The following is an 18394-nucleotide window of genomic DNA, read 5'->3' as shown; positions in this document are numbered from 1 at the left end:
AATAAAAACAATGTCATTTTATAGTTAAAAATACAGGTACAAATGTCAGTCCACTGACTCATTATTTGAATAATATGTATTACATATTTGATTGGCATAAGTCCCTCTGTGGGTTGCGACAGTCTAATTATCTAACATACTCGCTTTGGTTATTTGATTCAGATATAAGACAATTGTAAGCTTATGATTTTACACGATTTCCTAGCAAGTTTATGATTTGGGTCGGTTTTAAGTTGTGATTCGACACCTGTCGAACAGACCTGGCAACACGGACTGCAGCAGCCGGCCGGGAGCTGAGAGGTGAAGCTGGTGTGAACATGAACGACAAATATTCTCTTAATACCATCGACGGCCTGCTTTTTCAGTTTGGTGAGTTCAGTTATTGAGTTTATTGTACGTTTTCTTCGGTTTTTACACGAGTTAGTTGCCAGTTAACGTTCGCTTGACGTGCAAAGTAATGGTTTTGACACTAGCTAAGCGTTAGCTGGCTAACAGACGTCAGTGGCTAACTAAGCTAGTTTTGGTGTGAAGCTAAAGGTTAACGTTAAATAACCTAAAATAATTAATGTGAGGAGATATGTGCTATACTTCAATTACTAATAATTATATAAATAGATGTGTGTTCTTTTAAACAAGATGTTGTTTGTATTTGATAGCTCTTCAAACGAGGGAGCTTTCCCAAAAGAAGAATGAAGTCAGCCAACAAGTTAAAGGTAATGTTTCCTGTGTGTCGAACAGTAATTCTTATTAAGCTAACTAACATTACTAGTTATACAAGAGCAGAACATTGTATGTAAAGCGGGATAACAAACAAATAGTTTGATATATTTTATGTTGTGAAATGGTCCATCACATGCTCACATTTTTGTCTCCAGTTTGCAGAGCTGAGGCTGCTGAGAGGAGGTCGTTCATTGAGGCGATCCACAGAAATATCAAAACACTTGAGGAACAAATCAGGGTGAAGCAAAACACTGTGATACATAATAAGGAGAATGCTAAAAGGTATGATGACTAGGCAATACATACAGATTGGACATATAAGATAGGCAGTGCAGAGTTAGTATTGATATTCATACATCACTGCTTTTCATCCATGTAACTTCAGCATGAAGGCGACTAACAGCCTGCTTCTTCAGTACGAGCAGACACTAAAAGCAGAACTGGAGAGCAGAAAAGCCAGCTACAACCGCGACATGTAGGTTCAGATGTAGCTGTGGTGTTGAATTGCTTTTAATGTTTGTTTGTTGTGGGCAATAATAAACAATGCTGAATTGTTCTTCATTTGTAACATGAATAGGGAAGTTTATGCAGAGAGAATTGCAACCTGCAGGAAGACCTTCCAGTCGCATAAAGAATATTATTGCCAAAATCCCCTTGCTCAAAAGCTCCTCACGCTGCAGGCTGGAAAAGAGGAGATTGAGTTGAGGATCAAGACTTGTGATGATCAAATAATAATGAAACAGAAGGAGCTGGACCAACTCACTGGTAATAAGCGTTTTATATCCTCATAACTTGCTCTGGTAGAGCTGAAATATTTACAGTTCTTGATACAGCTAATTCAATTTCTGCCTGCCCAGGTCCAGACGTTGATTCTTCTTCCACTGAGAAACCACCAGACAGGTGTCCTTCAGTGAATTTTATAGATATCAAAGAATATTGACACATAGCCTCCAGCAAAACTTAGTCTTTCTTTTCTTTCTAGTGTTTCTGGCCAGCAGCCCATAGAAGAACCAGACAAACAATTAGATCCTCAGACAGAGGAGGAAAGTAATTATTCCATTGACATCTCTTCTCTTCATCTCAACCAAACAAAGGTATGTTGAACAAGGCTAATGGAATTATGAAGCTTATTATGACATGGTCTGACATTGATAGTGACCTCCTAGACAAACTCCATGAGTTCTATGGGAGGCTTGAACAGTCTCCAGGCCCACATTACGCTGCCCACATCCCTCACCATTCTACATTCAGGAGGAGGAGGTGAGGGCCACCTTCAGGAAAACAAACTAGAAGAAAGCAGCGGGCCCAGACTGCACTCACCACTGTGAACCACAGGCTCAATGTTCACATTTTAACACCTCCCACCGTCAATGTGCAGTACCACAGGGGTTCAAGGATTCAACCAGAATCAAATAAGATCTCCTGCCTCATCAACTTCAGACGAATTGCCCCCAATGTGGTCATGAAAATATTAAGCGCATCGTTCTGATATTTATTTACCAGTTTGCTTCCCGAGCCAATAGTTTTGCTGAGCATGCTGTTAATATAGCCACACAACAATGTTGGACATGAGTATTGACCCTTGTATATGTACTGGATCAGGAGCTTCCTTTTGAGAAGGCAACAGAGGGTTTAGATGAATAGCCTTTCATCTGGCCCTCAGGACAGGCGCTCTACACAAACCACTTCCCACCTCAGCTCAATCACCATTCCTAAACAAGCAGACGGCACAACCATACAGATACTGTGAGCGGGTAGCCTGAGCAGTCACTTGGTGGATTCATAACAACCTCCAGTTCAACACTGCTAAATCAAAAGAACTCATTATAGATTTCAAGCAAGGCCTCCCTCCCCACAAACCGCCATTCACATCTAAGGAGCATTCATAACCACTGATTCATTCAAAGTTATTGACACACACACATCAGCAACACACTAAAATGAAACATCAAAACAGACCACATCACCAAAGAAAACCCCAGCAAAGACTATTTTTCCAAAGACAAAATTCAAAGTAAAGCAAAGTCTCCTCCTTCAGTTTTACTCTGCCATCATTGACAGCATGCTCACTTCTTCTTTTGGTACAGCAGCATGCAAAAAACTGCAGCTCATAGACAATACATCATCCATGATTATTGTCTCAACCCCCATCAGTTGAGTCACTAGATCAAAAATGGACAATCAAAAGAATACAATCTGACCCCTCTCTCCCTGCCCACCACCTCTTCCCGCTGATGCCCTGGAGGAGGTGCTTTAGGTCCCTGTTCACTCTGTCGTCCCATCTGTCTTTTCTCTGAACACTTCTCACCAGCCCTGGCAGATGTAGTGCTCTTAAAACCTTATGTATCAAAACCTTTGTAAATACATCATGTAAATACTGTGTGAATTTCATCTTGTTGTTATATGTGAATAATGTATGTTGGTCATGTGATGTTGATGTATGTCTACATTTGATGTTACTGACACTGCTATATTTATCTTACTCACTTTATATCCTTAATAGAATAAGCGGTTTGCGTAATGGAAGGGAATATATAGCCAATTCCACAGACCTTGGCCTTGTGGTTATTATTACGTGTGTTGATTGATCTTTCAGAATGGTAATAAAACAACTGTAGAGGCAACTGATGCTGAGGAAATTTCTGAGGAAAACCAGGTACAGTATACTACCGTCTGCAGTCCGTCCTCAGGAGAAGAAATCAATGAGCTGTGGGCTCAGCCGTTGGATGGTAAGTAGAGTCCACAATGTGTTTCAGTCAACACTTTGTCCGCACCAGACATCAAGTTTGGATGTTTATGTTGCATCAAACTTATCAACCATTATTTCTCCAGAGCAAAGACAGCCAGATGAGATGCACATCGACGAGCAGGATCAGGAAACTGAACAAGAGGATCAAGTCTTGGTAATTTTTGTTTCATTATACCTTGACTTTGTACAAAATGGCCACTTTGTACGCCCAAAAAACAACCCACAAGCTCCCATTGTTTTTTGGAGCTTGACCCTTACAGAAACTAAAAGTCAGGTTATCTTTGCGTCTGCCGGTTGCATTTTTAATAATCTATCTCTACAAGTTTCCCAACTTTATGCAATTAAAATCACTAATTCATGAGTACTATTTTATTCACATCTGAGAAAACCAGTAGCATCGTCTCTTTCCAGAATAAATCTCAAGTTACTGAGGGTTATCCACACGTCACTTTCAGTAAACGGTTTTCATTGAGAACAATTTTCTACCAATGTATGACCGCTGATAAAGACTAAGTCATTACATATGTCGATAAAGAGATGTTGCAGTTACATTTTTCAAATGTAAATTTAACATTTGTGTAAATCTCTAATATTGTGTACTTATTAATTATGGTCCATGATGTAAATGCTACTTTAGCCATTTCAATTTTTCCTGTTGGAAATGCTTTAACATACAAGGTGTTTTCTGCATATGAACAGCAATCCACTGTATCAGCAGTGGAGGTTGAGGTGGAGGCAGCTATGGATGAAGAGCAGGCGCTGAGTGAAGAGGACAATGAGGGACTTCCTGTTTTTTCTCAGTCGTCATCTCAAGACAAAAATCCTCGGCCGACCCCGGTGGAAACGGCAGCTGTTCCTTCAACCTCAACATTCCCATTTTAGTAAGACTTTATCTAACTTGTCCAACACTTAGAATCACTGTCAAGACAGACACTGAGCGGTATTATTTCTTCATTTCAGCTTTAGCCCCGCTGGTTCCCCACGTCGAGGCCCCTCCGATACCAAATCTCCAGCTTTCTTGTTCTCTCTGAACTCTGATCCTAGCACCCCGGGCTTCTCTGGGTTTGGATTTGACGGGAACTCTTCCCAGGAGGAGGTGAGGCGTGAGCAAAAGGAATACGTGATTTGACAGAAATCTGTTTCTCAGTTTTGGAATTACCATAAGTTTCTTTGCAGGAGTCACCTTTCGCTTTTTCCTGCCCTTTTTTCAACGATAAGGTACTGCATTTGTATTGTCACCCCTTTGTATTTCATACAGTGCTACTAGAACAAAATACCAAACTACTGTATGTTCGTATCTTTTCAGAACCTAAGTCTTCAACCTGTATGTATCAAATCAAATCCCTCTATTTTTGTCATGTGCATTACCTTCTTAGAACGACCAGTACGTACTGTTTATGATTTTTAGCAGGTCCTGAGTTCCTGTTTGGACAACCGGAGCAAAATGAAGCCTTCCAGTTTGCCTTTGCCTCCAAAAGCCCTCCGCCAACTAACAAAGATAACACCAGGGAGGATTTTCCATTTTCATTCAATTTTTGAGAATTGGAAGACAAACACCTGCAATGCTGAATTACCGGTATTGTGTTTGTAAAATCAGTTTGTTCCTTATTTTCTTCTTTAACGTTCTCATACAGTGGTTAATGACAAATATCTTAGGTAAGGGTTCACGGTTTAACATGGTTATAAAACTTGAGTTTTAAGCTTTGTTCTGTTAAATGCTATTCGGCTGTCTGTTTAACTCAATATCTTATTTCAATATCTCTTCACACATTTCAAAGAACATTTTGCTCACTGTATCACTGTTTTAATGGAAGATATACAATTATACACAACATACATTCATATTTCTTTACAGATTTCTCTATTGTAAGTACAGTAGTTACGTTTATTACACTATCAATTTTGTTGTTCATTTCCATGCAGTATTTACTAGTGTATAAATAAAATGTATTTAACATCTCACTGGTCCCATGAGTCATCGCACATTCTGACATCAAGTGTGTTAAACGTGAATTCAGAAACTCAAATCACCCACTGGGCACATTAGAGGGGCTCCAAAATGTAGCTGGATAACATGCATTATACACAAATATTTTACTTAAGTTCCATCTTGTTCAGATCATACCATACCACACCACATACATCTGCTTTATTTAATATATTCAGTCGTGAATCAAAAGAGTTTTAGCTTGTGGCACAGCTGCTTTAGAGACACAGAGGCTTAATTAGAATAGCATAAGGAATAGAAAGATCTACTCTTTGGATAAATTAATACTTTAAGTACATTTTCATAGCTACTATGATGCTGACAACAGAATGTCTTTCATAATTTTCAGTCCTGTTAACATGCACGGCAGTGGGTTAAAGCACATTCCTAAAGTATGTAGAGACAAAGGAAGGACAACTAAGGGTCAGAAAGTGCAGCGAGCATACTGTAGTTTTAGAGCCTAGAACCCATGGTCAATGCTGATGGAGCGTCGAGTCACATGTTCAATCTCTCCAGGGACATATTCACAGAAGCTGGTTTGGTACTTTGCCAACATTTTTAGCAACGGACGAAGATTAAACCACCACTGGACCTTGGGCATCCGGTGCCTGAAAAATAGTCATAAATCAGATTTTATTAAGACTTATTCATAATGAACTCTTGTTCTTTGGCAAAAACTGTGACATTGCTTACTCAAAATCAGTCAGAGCCTTCAGTTCAGTGACGGGGCTGAATGAGATGACCTTCCTGTTGAGGCCAAGCACACATGCTGAATCTGGTGAGTTGGCGAACACACGGCCTGGTGGGGAGAAAAAAAAAAAAAAAACGCTTTAATCATAACATTGCCGTGATAGATATAGAGATAGATAGATAGATAGATAGATAGATAGATAGAGAGATAGATATGTGTGTGTGTGTCAACTTTGACATTAAACAGTAACTGTACCTTGACGGAAGTTTTTAGTCAGAGTCTCTGAAATCCACTGGATAGCCTTCACACCCAACTTAGTGCCATAGTTTCTATCAAAGGGAGAAGGTGCCCCTCCCTGGAGTGCAAACACACAAGCAGTTTATACATATATTATGAGATTCTGTCTCTTCGCAGTATATGAGCGTGACTTATTTTGCGACTGTAATTGAAGACATTTATGAATTGCCAGAGTCGACGACTTGTATGGCGGCTCCGTACCTGCTGAAGGTGCCCCAACACATTGACTCTGCTGTCAAAGATGCCCTTCCCCTCGGACGAGTACAGCCTATGGATGAAATCTGTCGTGTAGTTTTCGTGGCATTTTTCATTCCTGTTACGACAGAGAAAACGTTCAACAAATCAATCGTACAACATTTCAAATATATACAGTGTGACATCTTCCATATATGGTGTTAGTATGTCCTTTTGAATTTGTTTTGTTGAAATTAAATAGTTTAAAGTGTATTCACCTCTGGTGTAGCTCTGACATCAATTGATATGAAATGTTATACAACAATAATGTTGCCCAGAAGATAAATCCTACTGACTAAATATCTGCAAACTACAGACATTTCCATCAGCCTCAGCATTACTTTGCGTGAAGCAAATGTCAAAATGGTAACACGCTAAACTAAGGTGGTGAAAACAAAGATGTAACATAGATGAAGAGCTCCACATTAGCTTTTGCATAGCATTAGATTCTCTATACGGCTGAATGAGTGTCATGCACCTCAGTATGAGACCCCGCTGGATGTCCTTCTTCATTTTTTCCGTCAAATGATCCACGTTGGTCTTTATATATATATAGAAAGAGAGAGAAAGCTGTTCACACGATAGACAAAAGAAAAGAAACAGCAGATGTTTGTCTTTTGGTCTTACCTTCAGGTCGTGAATGTTGAAGGGGTCTTCAAAGATGTAGGCTGCGTCAGCACCCACAGCTATACCAGTGCAGGTTGCCAGGTATCCACAGAACCCACCCATGGTCTCCACCACAAACACTCGTCTCTTGGTCCCAGAGGCAGACTGCTTGATCTTGTCGCAACCCTGAGGAAGAAAGCAAAACTGGCAGCGTGAATGTAGTAGTAGCTGGTGTGGTGCTTAATATAGAAGAACAGGGGTGATCTGAAAGTGCTGGCCCAACTTCCTTCCGCTCAATGTTTAAAGATTAAAAACTAAATCTCTAAATACTAACCGTCAACCCATGTTTTGACGTAGTATACCGAGTTCAAAGTGTACTTTCGGAATACAGCAGCTGATATTACATGTCCTGTTTTCTGGCCTGGTTCAGTCTCTATTCGTGTTAATCCTGAAACATCAAAGTCACACTGTTAATTTGCCATCTGCTCAGCATTACCTCCATGGCAGCATTGACAGCCGTGTCTGCTCCCAGGCTGAACTCAGTTCCAGGGACGTTGTTGCTGATGGTAGCGGGGATTAGACACATGGGGATGCAGAGCTCATCATAGCGGCTCCGGGCTTCAAACAGCTGCAGCACACCTGCATACCCCTTTGAAAGTCATCGAGAGATGAGAAAACCTCTTTGATGTGACATTGACACTATAAAATAATCTACGAGTCCTGCAATTCTGGTGATTTGGGGTTGTGTTTTGTACCTCAAACCCTCCAATTACAAGCAGAGCTGAGATGTTGAACTTGCTGATGGTCTCCACAATCTTCTCCATATGTTTCTCTGGAAGAGTTCTGAAATGGGACATAAATCAAAAATCCCTTCATGAGACACTCCTGACTATTTTAAGTGGTAATTTGCTCACAGGTTGTATCGCACAGCCTGTAATAAATTGTTTAAATTCTCCTGTGGGTCGAAAAAAAATCTGATAAAATGACTCGAGTGACATCTCTCTGGCCTCTGGCTGTTTTACACCAGATTTGAAAGATGTGGGAGGGAAGGTTGTATTATGGGAACTGTAACATGCGGTGACAATATTGATAAAATCCTTTATCACAGTATAGATTACTATGTATATTTTTGTTTTAAAGGTTGGAATATATATAGTACATTTTATGAAAAATCTATTGAGAAAATGTTTGTTTCAGTAAATCAAGGTACTTGATCACATTAATCCAAAAATATAGATGATTAATAATATAATTATAACTCAAATTTGGCTATAATGCATTCCTTCTAATAAATTTCCACATTGCCAGTACATCCAGTGACCCATAACCCAGTGTAACTGGAATGACAACAATTAATAAGATGGTACACGTTGTCATATTGCCTCTCATGCATACATTTTTGCCTTTTCTAAAATCTGTCTCATCTCTCCATAACTTTATGGATGTACAATACTAAACTGTTGAAGTACCCTTCAGATTTCTTAAATAAGTCCGTACGATAGAAACCAAAGTGTCCTGTTCCTCACCGTTTTGTCCCCAGCAGTGAGCCTCCTTGGCCCGTCCATCCCGCCACACTGCGCCATTGCATCTCAATAACCTGCAGACAGACAGACGCGTAGAGTCGGTACTGAACAGTTTCCTTGTTGCTGAACTCTGCTGCAGTATGGAAGAGATGTAGAGGTAGAAGCCCTCACCTTTTCGTCGGCAAGTCCTTGAAAGCCGTCATGGACAGCGTAGACCTTCATACCTTGAGCGAGCGCCAACCTCACAGCAGACCTCACCGCTGCGTTCATCCCTGCAGCCGGAGCGCCTACGTTCAGAACAGCCAAGGAGACCTTGCCCTGAGGGAAAAATGAGTCTGATATCAATAAACACATTTTAATTAAACATTGATGATTCATTTACACATATTGGGGCTACTACCGCATGTGTGTGTTCATGTTAGTGATGAACCTACCTCCGACTGGATGGGCTTCTGGAAGGCAAGAAGCTTGTAGATTTTCCAGTTGTTTTCAAAACTCCTGCAAGAAAAATCACTATTTTTAGCTTGGACTTGCGCATGATGAAATTAATAAGAATGGATAATGCATTTACAACAGACTATGTTGACATACATCAAGGCAGTTTTATATTTTAATATGATCATGTATTCAAACTATCTGGTAGTCTCATCTCTCACCCTCCACGCAGTTTGATAGCCTCATCAAACCTCTTCTCGTTCATGGCAGCCTGCACCAATTTAGTCTGCAAATGACGGCACAGTCATAAAAAATGACAGCAACATCCCACTGCTTCCAAATATGTCCATTAAAAACAGTTATAGCGGAGAGGAGAGCGACTCACCATCTCCACACACTCCATCAGAGGCAGACGGACAGCTCGGTTACCCGACAGGCCGATGGCACATGGTGGCGTGTCGGGAGTGGCCTCCATCAGGGCGACCACCGCCTCCACACCCAGCTTACTGCTCTGAAAACACCAGAGAGCAAATACATGCATAGATAGTGAATGTTGATGCATCAGTCATATATTGTATTGGTTACGACAATAATTTGTCTAAATGAGAGGCATGTGATACATTGGGGCAGTTTAGATCTGCAGTTTAATGTTGCAAAATATTGCTGAATTAATAATTGTATGGCCTCAACATTTTGTTCATGTGTCATAGCAGCATTTTTGCAGTATTACAACTCAGTATGTTGTCCAGCTCACCAGTATTCTGTCAAATGCTGAGGGAGTTCCTCCTCGCTGAACATGGCCGAGTACTGTCACTCTGGTGTCGTAGCCCAGTCTCTGTACCACCAGCTTCAAACACACATGGGAGCATTTTAGTGTGTTATGAGTTTGTCATTAAGCAGGCAGACACACACCAGATCTACTATGAGAGAAAAGTCCTTTTCAACCATCTGAGAGGAAACTCTGAACACGGAACTCTGCTAGTTCAGCCTTTGAATGATATTTAACATCGCAGGTATTTGTTACATACAGAATAGACACCCATCAATTAGACTCTTCTTCTCAGGTCTTTAAACTTACATCTTTTACGTAGGTTGAGGAGATGGACTTGCCATTTATGTCGATGGCTCCCTCTGCGATGATTATAATGTTGAGTCTCGACCCCGTTGTGCGGCTCTGGAGTGAAACAGATACATACGCATTAGCCACTAAATCAGTTAACACAATCCTGCTTCTGTGTACTGTGTATTAACAGAAGCAATTCAGCAATTAGTCCGAAAATGTTTCCAGACCAAAGCATGTCTATTTTTCTTCTACTTCAAAACAGTGCAACTTCTCTTGTGAATACAAATGTGCCGGGTGCTAATAAACTGTGCAGTCTTACTCCCTCTAGACGGTCGCACATACGGTCCTCCCAGCCATCTTGAGGAGGAGCCTCTGGGATGAAGAGCCAGTCGGCTCCGGATGCCAGCGCAGACACCAAGGCCAGATATCTGGAGGAGCAGCACTTTTGTTTTATTCAGTGACCGAGTATGAAGGAGAGCAAAGTGTGTTGAAGTGGTACTCACCCACAGTGTCGCCCCATGACTTCCAGAACAAAAGTGCGCTGGTGGCTGTGGGAGGTACACAACATTTGTATTCATTTGCTGCAAGTATGTGAGCATACAAACCGTGAAACTGAGAGTTTTCATATTGTAGCAGCATGCCGAGATCACAGGGAGCAAGTCCAGGCAAGATCATGGACATCATGCCAAACATGCTTTAAATGGGTGTGTTGAATTACAACAAAACTTAAGGCATAAATACACTTTGGGTGTAATATAGGGATGCAACTTAAAATAATTTTCACTATCAATTAATCTAATAATTTGTAGTTTTTCTATAAATTTGTGAACTATTCTCATGAGTTAGTTATAGTCATTATGTCAGCAAAACTGTCCAAAATAGATACCAGTATATTTACTACTGTGTTATATCTTCACAATGACTGAATATCATCATCATAACAGCGCCGTAATTAAACACCAGCTGTGCTTAGTGTTCAATCTCCCACGGTGTCTGACCTTTGTGCTGTGGTCATGATGGCGTCGATGATCTCCATGATGCGGTGCAGTGCGGAGTCGGCTCCGATGGTCATGTCAGTACCACAGAAGTCATTGTCGATGGAGCCCACAAGCCCCACGATGTTCAGGTGGGCATGCTGCATGGCCAGAGTGTCTGTGATCCTTCCTGAAGTAGCACACACACACACACACCAAAGGAAATAATCATCTGCTTATCACAATATGCACCATTTATTAGTTGATGGCAATAGGCAACAACATATTTCGATTCGTTTGTCTGTTTATAAATAATTTATAATATAAAAAAAAAAAATTAGGACAGGACTGTTGTCAAGAGCAACACAACATTTTCCTGCATACTGGCTTGCTGCGTTGTGTAGGTCATGTTACCGCAGGCCAGATACTTTGTATTTATTTATATTTATCAGTTTACATTTCTTGTGCAACCTGTCACGGTCTTGGGTTTATGTAGAGTGTGTATTATATTTTATTTGGAATTTCCCTGCCTCTTGTGTCCTGTGTTCACTTCACTTCCTGCCTGTGTATGTTTTCCCGCCTGTGTGATTGTCAGCCCCGCCCCTGATTGAATCCTCCTCCATTTAATCACCTGCACCTCCCAGTGTATTTAAACCCTGTATGTCTCTTATCTCAGTCCGCCTGTCATGTTACCTGCTCTGCTATCATTCCCTGCCCAGATCTATGGTAGGTTCCCCGTGTTGCTCCTTGTCCTGTTTTGTTTTTTGCCCATTCTGTTTTCCTTGGATTTTGTGACACTTTTTTGGACTCCCATGTTCTGTCAGTTTCGTTTGTTTTGGTTTATTAAAGAATTCCCTGTCACATATCCCTCTGCTCCCGGGAGTCTCTGTGTTTGGATCCATCCCCTGCAAACATGTTTTGCCCCCACGTGTTTTCCCAGACAACCAGTGAAATAAAAGTCTGGTGCCACAGTTGATTCCAATGAGTAAAGAGCCTCATCAGACCTCCAAGTGTTCATATCATTTTTATGTTCATTATAAATCCTAATTCACAGCATAGTCTCTGTGTGTTTACATAAAGCATCTCTCCTATGCCCACACACTGCCATGATCACCCTCGCCTCGAGTCCTACATCAGGTTCTGAATGACAGTGTGTCTCAGGCTGTGCTTGATGCAAGACGTGCGTGCCCACGCCTCTTTGCACATCCTGGGTGACATCTGTGTCAGCTGGTATACCAAAAGCTGTCTGCTGCAGCTGTTACCCTCCTGGGCTGCAGCTGGAGTGCTTTTGCAGAAAGCAGAACTTTGCGCAATCATTTTTCGAGAGCTGTGTTCGCTTCATTTTTGCTTTCCTTTCATTTGTGTAGGTCAGCTGATTTCACATGAGCACACCTGGAGGTTTGCACTGAAACATTCCAGGCTTCTTTCCTTCCCTTCATTCTCCTGACGACCATTCATAATTTAAAATATGGTAATATGTTCATCTGAGCAGTGCAAAATATGTTACAATCTAAGATACTTAATTATGTTTAACAATTAAATCCTGTAAAGCACAATGATACATAGTTAAAAGACACAGTGCTGTTGTACAAGGGCAGCAGCCTCTGGGTCTGAAAAGTTAATCCAATTATGAACTTGTATCCTTTTTAATGCCCATCAGGGGGCGACTAAAACTGTAAACATGAGTTCATGGTCTTAATTGTTACCATCAATTCTTCTTCAAACCACCATGATGTTAATTTAGTAAATTATGGTAACATCTAGAATAAAATAGACAATAAAGCAGGATAGACTTTAGGGTGTGGCTACCTTGTGTTTTCATCTTACAACGTTAACCCTTTCACAGTGTTTTCAGTTCATGAAAGGTAATTGAAACCTTGTGGGTCAAGTAAACCAATGTATAATTTAACGCTCGGTTGTACTTGGTGATGGCCAACGACCAATACGGCGATGACAGCAAAGAGGAACTCCACTTCTTCTATACAGTCTATGTGTTGTACTGTAAATTGGCACTCATGGAATACTTCTTGTCCAATTAAATTACTCGGTTGAATAATCAAAAAGTATAAATGCTTTTAAAACACCTTTGTTTTATCTGTATTGCCATGAAATAAACTGGAAAATGAACTCATACTTTAAAAGATTTTCAGTAAAGAGTGTCACTTTATTTACAGTATTGTTTCCACTAAAGCATGAGAACATAATGAGGGTTGAGTATTTTTCAAGGCTCAATGACAAATGAACAATGAGAGCACCTTACCTTTCTGTACGAGCTCATCCAGCAGACTGCTCCACTCACTGCGAAAGATGTTGGCCCCGGTGAGGCTGCCGTCTCCACCACACACACACAGGTTGGTAATGCCTTTCTTCACCAGGTTAAAGGCGGCAGCGATCCTGCCCTCACGAGTTGTGAAGGCCTTGCATCGAGCGCTACCTATCACAGTCCCACCCTGCAGCAGAGACGTCATATCACAAGCGACGAGTCAAATAAAGACAAACGCGACATTGTAATCTGTCACTGAATAAGAGCATGCTAAATGACAGAAATCTGAATTTTTTTCTCTGGTTCTTGGTGGTAATGTTAGTTACATGAAACATCGGAGATGGAAGATTAGATGGAATTTGAGCAGGGATTAGAAGCAGAGACAGATCGCAAGTAGTCACTCAAAGACGTTTGTGCTTTGATTTGTAACTGCCATTCATTCCCTATACAGCAGTGGTTCCCAACATGTGGGTCGTGAACAATAGATTTGCTTTAGAAAAGATATCACGTGCCCTTCAACACATTTGCTCCATCATTTACTAATGCAGAAAGTGCAACTTGCTGTTTCTACACCTGACATGGCTGAAACATGCAGCAAGGCCCCTTACCAGGTTATAACCAGTATTAGACAGGCAGGGAGAGAAGAGTTCAGAGGAGATGGATGAAATAATAAAATCCCTATTAAAACCATAGAAAAGAAAGAAATAGAGCATGAGATTAAAACAAGAAATGAAGAAAATGAAGACACAGTAGACCTTTTTCACAGAAGAGATTTTAAAAACACAGTTTTAAATAATAAAATGAGTAATGGTTCTACGTACAGCACAGCATGAATAGAACAAAGCCATCGTTAATGCTATTTGTAACACCTGTGCTTTTACTAGAATTAAAAGACAAAATGTCTGCAATGAAAAATCCTATTAAAGCTACTTTTAACCCTGCTGTTAACAGGGACTTACAGGAATATTGAACCTACCTGTTGGATGATGTTGGACACACTTTGCCAGTTTGCCAGTTTGATGTTGTCTCCCCCATCCACCATGCCCTGGTATCCCTGTTAAGTCATTTTCCAAATGATGTATTAATTACAAAATGAATGCGGACTGGTCAAGCAGGAATAGTCTTGAGACCTTAACTCAATGTTTAATATGGTGCTATTAATAAAAAAGTTTGTTTACCTCATATATAAGATAGACCTGGGCCCCCACATAGATGCCCATTCTGGTCACGGCTCGGACAGCAGCATTCATGCCTGGATCGAGGATAGTTGCATAAAAATATTAGACTTGCCTACGAGTTTCATTACACATAAGCTGCTACACAATGACAAAATTACATGTTAGATGAATACACATCTGTAATAAAATCTTTGCTTCCATTCCTCTGATTTCATGTGTTTTTATGTTCCATCTTTACTAATTAATTCATGTTTCTGTGTAAATGTAATTTGGCAGGCAGAAACGCCCATTGTTGACCTTTTTTGTTTTCTTTTTTTTTTACCCCGGTCACATCGCTATGAATTGTGGGTGACTCCCTTGGGCCAAGTCTGTAGAAATGCGGATTTACGAAAAGGGCTCAACCTGTCTGCAGGGCGCGCGCCTGAGAGAGAAGATTGGGCCTAAGCACATAGGTTGTCCTCTACATAACATTCTCCTTCACATCTTTCCTTGACACGTTTTCCATCGAGGTCAAGGGAAAAACGTTAGGAATAGACGTAGAGGGTCATTTTTTGACTTTTCGACCGCAGCCATTGATTGTTTATGTGATCCACACACGCCCTTTGACCCATTAGCGCGAAGCTCTCTACAACTGTCAAATGGTATTCACTCCTCTCCAAAAACAAACCCCTGCTATTATGTCATGCTTATGTTGACATTTATTGCATGAAACATAAAAGCTTAATAGCTACACCTATTTAAAGGCTACTAACTGCAACATTTTCTTCATTTGTGTGAGTTAAAAGTCACCTTGTGCATCTCCACCGCTGGTCAGCACTGCCATGGCTCGACCAGTCCCCGTCATCTTCAGCTTCTCCAAGTCCATCGTGGACATGTTGACGAGTTCACGACAAGAAACCCGGGTGAAAACAAACAAAAATGGCCGTAAACTAGTTAAATTAAGTGGTTCGTGGGGTATATCGGGGTTAATCCAGGTGTCGTTTCCTTGAGTAAAACTTGAGTAAACGAGCAGACACCAGGCTCTGGCTCCGCCCCGTTCGAGGAGTCCAAGTGAGCGCTTATTTTATTGCTCCGCACCAGCCGGCTGAACGGTGTTATCGCTTCAGCAAGTCTTACGACGTTAACCCCGCCTCCTCCACGAGTTCAACCACAGCACGTACAACACGTACAACACGAACCACCGTTTCAACAGGTTTTACTACAACGACGTAAAACAGACCAGAAAACACCGTCAACGGAGTTAAGTTTATATTATGTGTAATACTTGGTATTGCCTAAGAGCGTACTCCAAATTAATATATATTCATTGTGTACTTTATTTTGTTATATATATATATATAACAAAATAGTGGCCCTTAATTAAGATTTTACTTAATTTCCTTCTCTGTTTTGTTTTTTAAATCGCCTTATTTAAATTCTATACTAGTTAGTGCACACTCGACTTGACTGGAAAATACCAAATCAATAGTCATGCTTAAAACATTTAACATTTGAAAAACCTACATCTTACATTGACTTAAACAAATAAATAAATCATAGCTACCCATCATGTTCTATTGTCTAGCATCTTCGTGCCTGGTATTAAAAGGAAAGTTACCAAATTCCTGGCAGCTTTGAGAGGACTTTGCTACAGTTTTATGTTGGGAGCTCTGTTGTAGAACATACATTTCTTAGGGGTGTGAAGTTCTGCTACTTCAGTACTTCTAAAATCCAGACTATGGTCAGATTTCACATTATTCATATTATTGATGTTATATGGCTTCTATAATACATGTGAAACAGTTAGAGAATTAACTTCTAAAACTCAATTAGTCTATAAATGACTATACTATAAATTTAAATTAGAACAAACGAGCTGGACCACAGTGTGTTGGGTACAGTACATCAGCATTTATTCCATGCAGTTGTTAGCTCTGATTTTATTCTCCCAGATGCCCATTGCACTGTACACTGGATAATACAGGAAACTGACAGGATTGGTTGATCGTAATGCCATTCAACAGGAAAGGGAGTTGGAAATGAGAATAACAAAGAAACAGATGTTCGATACATTGGATGAGGCAACATGACATCAACAGTTGGAGACACATTCACTGAAATTCAGATGTGAGTAACTGGTATTTTGATTTAAAAAAAGATCTCTGCAGAAGTAGAGAAATCAGCATCACACAAGCCTTCAGCCGTAACATCTCATTTACCCTGAGAGCACGGCCTGGCTTTTGGTTGCAATAGTGATTCCTTATAGCCTTTGTCGAGATAAAAAGAAAAGAAACAAAAACTTTAGGAATGCCTGACATTTCTAATTAAAAAGTCTGTCAAATCAATACTTCATGATCTCAATGATGAATGATCCCCTGCAGGGTCACAAAGACAATGCCAATGATATGCGTTTGTTCTCCCGTACAAATACTGTCCTCTACCCACACCAATTCATTGTGCTTCCTTTAAAATAATACTTTTCAGGAGAAATCATAGATCATAACATTTCTAAAGCTGCCTGAAACCTTGCCAGTCATTCATAATAAATTAATTCAATAATCACGTAGGCCAGCTACAAAGAAAAAAACAAAAGAACAACCAAAATTAAATTAAAACTTTACAACAATCAAACTTCACAGGATTTATGCCAGAAAGACAATGTTATTAACAGCTTGATCGGACTACCCAGTTATTACAATACACTAGGTTATTTCACACGTACGTAAACAGAGTGAAGGAGGTTGAAAGGAGGCTCGAGGAAAAGCAGCAGCTGCTTTCAGTATCAGGTGGAAGCCTTCCCAAAGCTTTCAAGCAAAGAGTAATTGATCCATCAGTACAGTTTTAGATTCACCTCGTGCTCCTCAGTTCTCACGACTCACGCCCTCCTGCAATGTTCAATACAGATGTAATACAAAGAATTTCCGGCTCATTTTTAACTAGTCAGGCTCATCAACAGTGACAGAAGGCTGTCAGAGCTGTGCGATACGTTATAGGGAGGAAAAAACAGATTACAGTACATTTATAGATGTTTATATACGGGAGTAACTTACACTGAGATGAGGTTGTTGAAAACCAAGAGCAGCTTTATTGCTCTGTGGCCTCGTCTCTGGCTTTTATTCCTAACTTAGAATCTCAGCCGTCTGCGTACACATGAGCTGACTTCTTGACATCATTAACGTTAAATTCAACCCTGGCTGGCAAATTTTCAACTGCAGAATTAAGAGGATTACAAACACTCAAATAGGGATGAATAAATAAAAAAAAGCTCTCACAGGTGCAGTATCCCCTTTCAGAGATAACAAGACAAAAAGAGTTATATTGCTGGGATTCTAGGATTTAGATTTCCAGATAAATTACCTTAACACAAGCAAAATAAGTGTAACTTTCCCCATCTAGTGGCTGTTGATATATTGCTCCTGCTCTCAATCAGCAACATAAAACCTGAGCATCAAACCCCCCAAAAGGCAAATTCATGAAATATTAAAACACAGCATCTATAATAAGCCGTTTAACACTTGCTGCTCTCCGACAACCACCAGTCACTGTTTTGTGTCTAGCCAGCTAGACGCCTCAGATCCTGAGCAAGGCTTCTTTCTCACCTGAGCGCCAACCTACATTATTGCTGTTTTATTCACTACAGCACATAAAAACTATTATTATTTTTGGACATTGTGCATCAGCCAGTAGAAATTACC

The 18394-nt window shown here is 40.4% G+C and overlaps 2 protein-coding genes across 2 annotated transcripts; one reads left to right on the top strand and one right to left on the bottom strand.

The window, feature by feature from the left end:
- Positions 1–317: 317 nt before the first annotated feature.
- On the top strand, positions 318–5008 carry LOC306747539 (uncharacterized protein; the record flags this gene model as incomplete). The annotated part of the gene is made up of 8 exons (XM_079230596.1): positions 318–369; positions 876–1002; positions 1106–1195; positions 1298–1485; positions 1578–1620; positions 4430–4565; positions 4646–4703; positions 4878–5008. 8 exons carry the CDS (start codon positions 318–320, stop codon positions 5006–5008), a joined length of 825 nt encoding a protein of 274 aa, XP_079086722.1.
- A 255-nt stretch (positions 5009–5263) lies between these two features.
- pfkla (phosphofructokinase, liver a) lies at positions 5264–15597 on the bottom strand. Its single transcript, XM_079230843.1, has 22 exons — positions 15510–15597; positions 14721–14794; positions 14519–14596; positions 13540–13729; positions 11304–11469; positions 10809–10853; positions 10625–10733; positions 10321–10416; positions 9997–10089; positions 9628–9753; positions 9464–9528; positions 9242–9305; positions 8979–9125; positions 8811–8881; positions 8040–8127; positions 7781–7933; positions 7306–7470; positions 7157–7218; positions 6646–6757; positions 6403–6502; positions 6150–6255; positions 5264–6064 (listed from the first exon to the last, which is right to left on the bottom strand). The coding sequence occupies exons 1-22, from the start codon at positions 15592–15594 to the stop codon at positions 5917–5919; spliced, it is 2343 nt and encodes a 780-aa protein (XP_079086969.1). The 5' UTR covers positions 15595–15597; the 3' UTR covers positions 5264–5916.
- Positions 15598–18394: the final 2797 nt, after the last annotated feature.

Source organism: Taurulus bubalis (genome assembly GCF_910589615.1).
Source record: "Taurulus bubalis genome assembly, chromosome: 15".
Taxonomy (NCBI): domain Eukaryota; kingdom Metazoa; phylum Chordata; class Actinopteri; order Perciformes; family Cottidae; genus Taurulus; species Taurulus bubalis.
The sequence above is the reverse complement of the archived record's forward strand: the minus strand, read 5'-3'. Positions and strand labels throughout refer to the sequence as shown.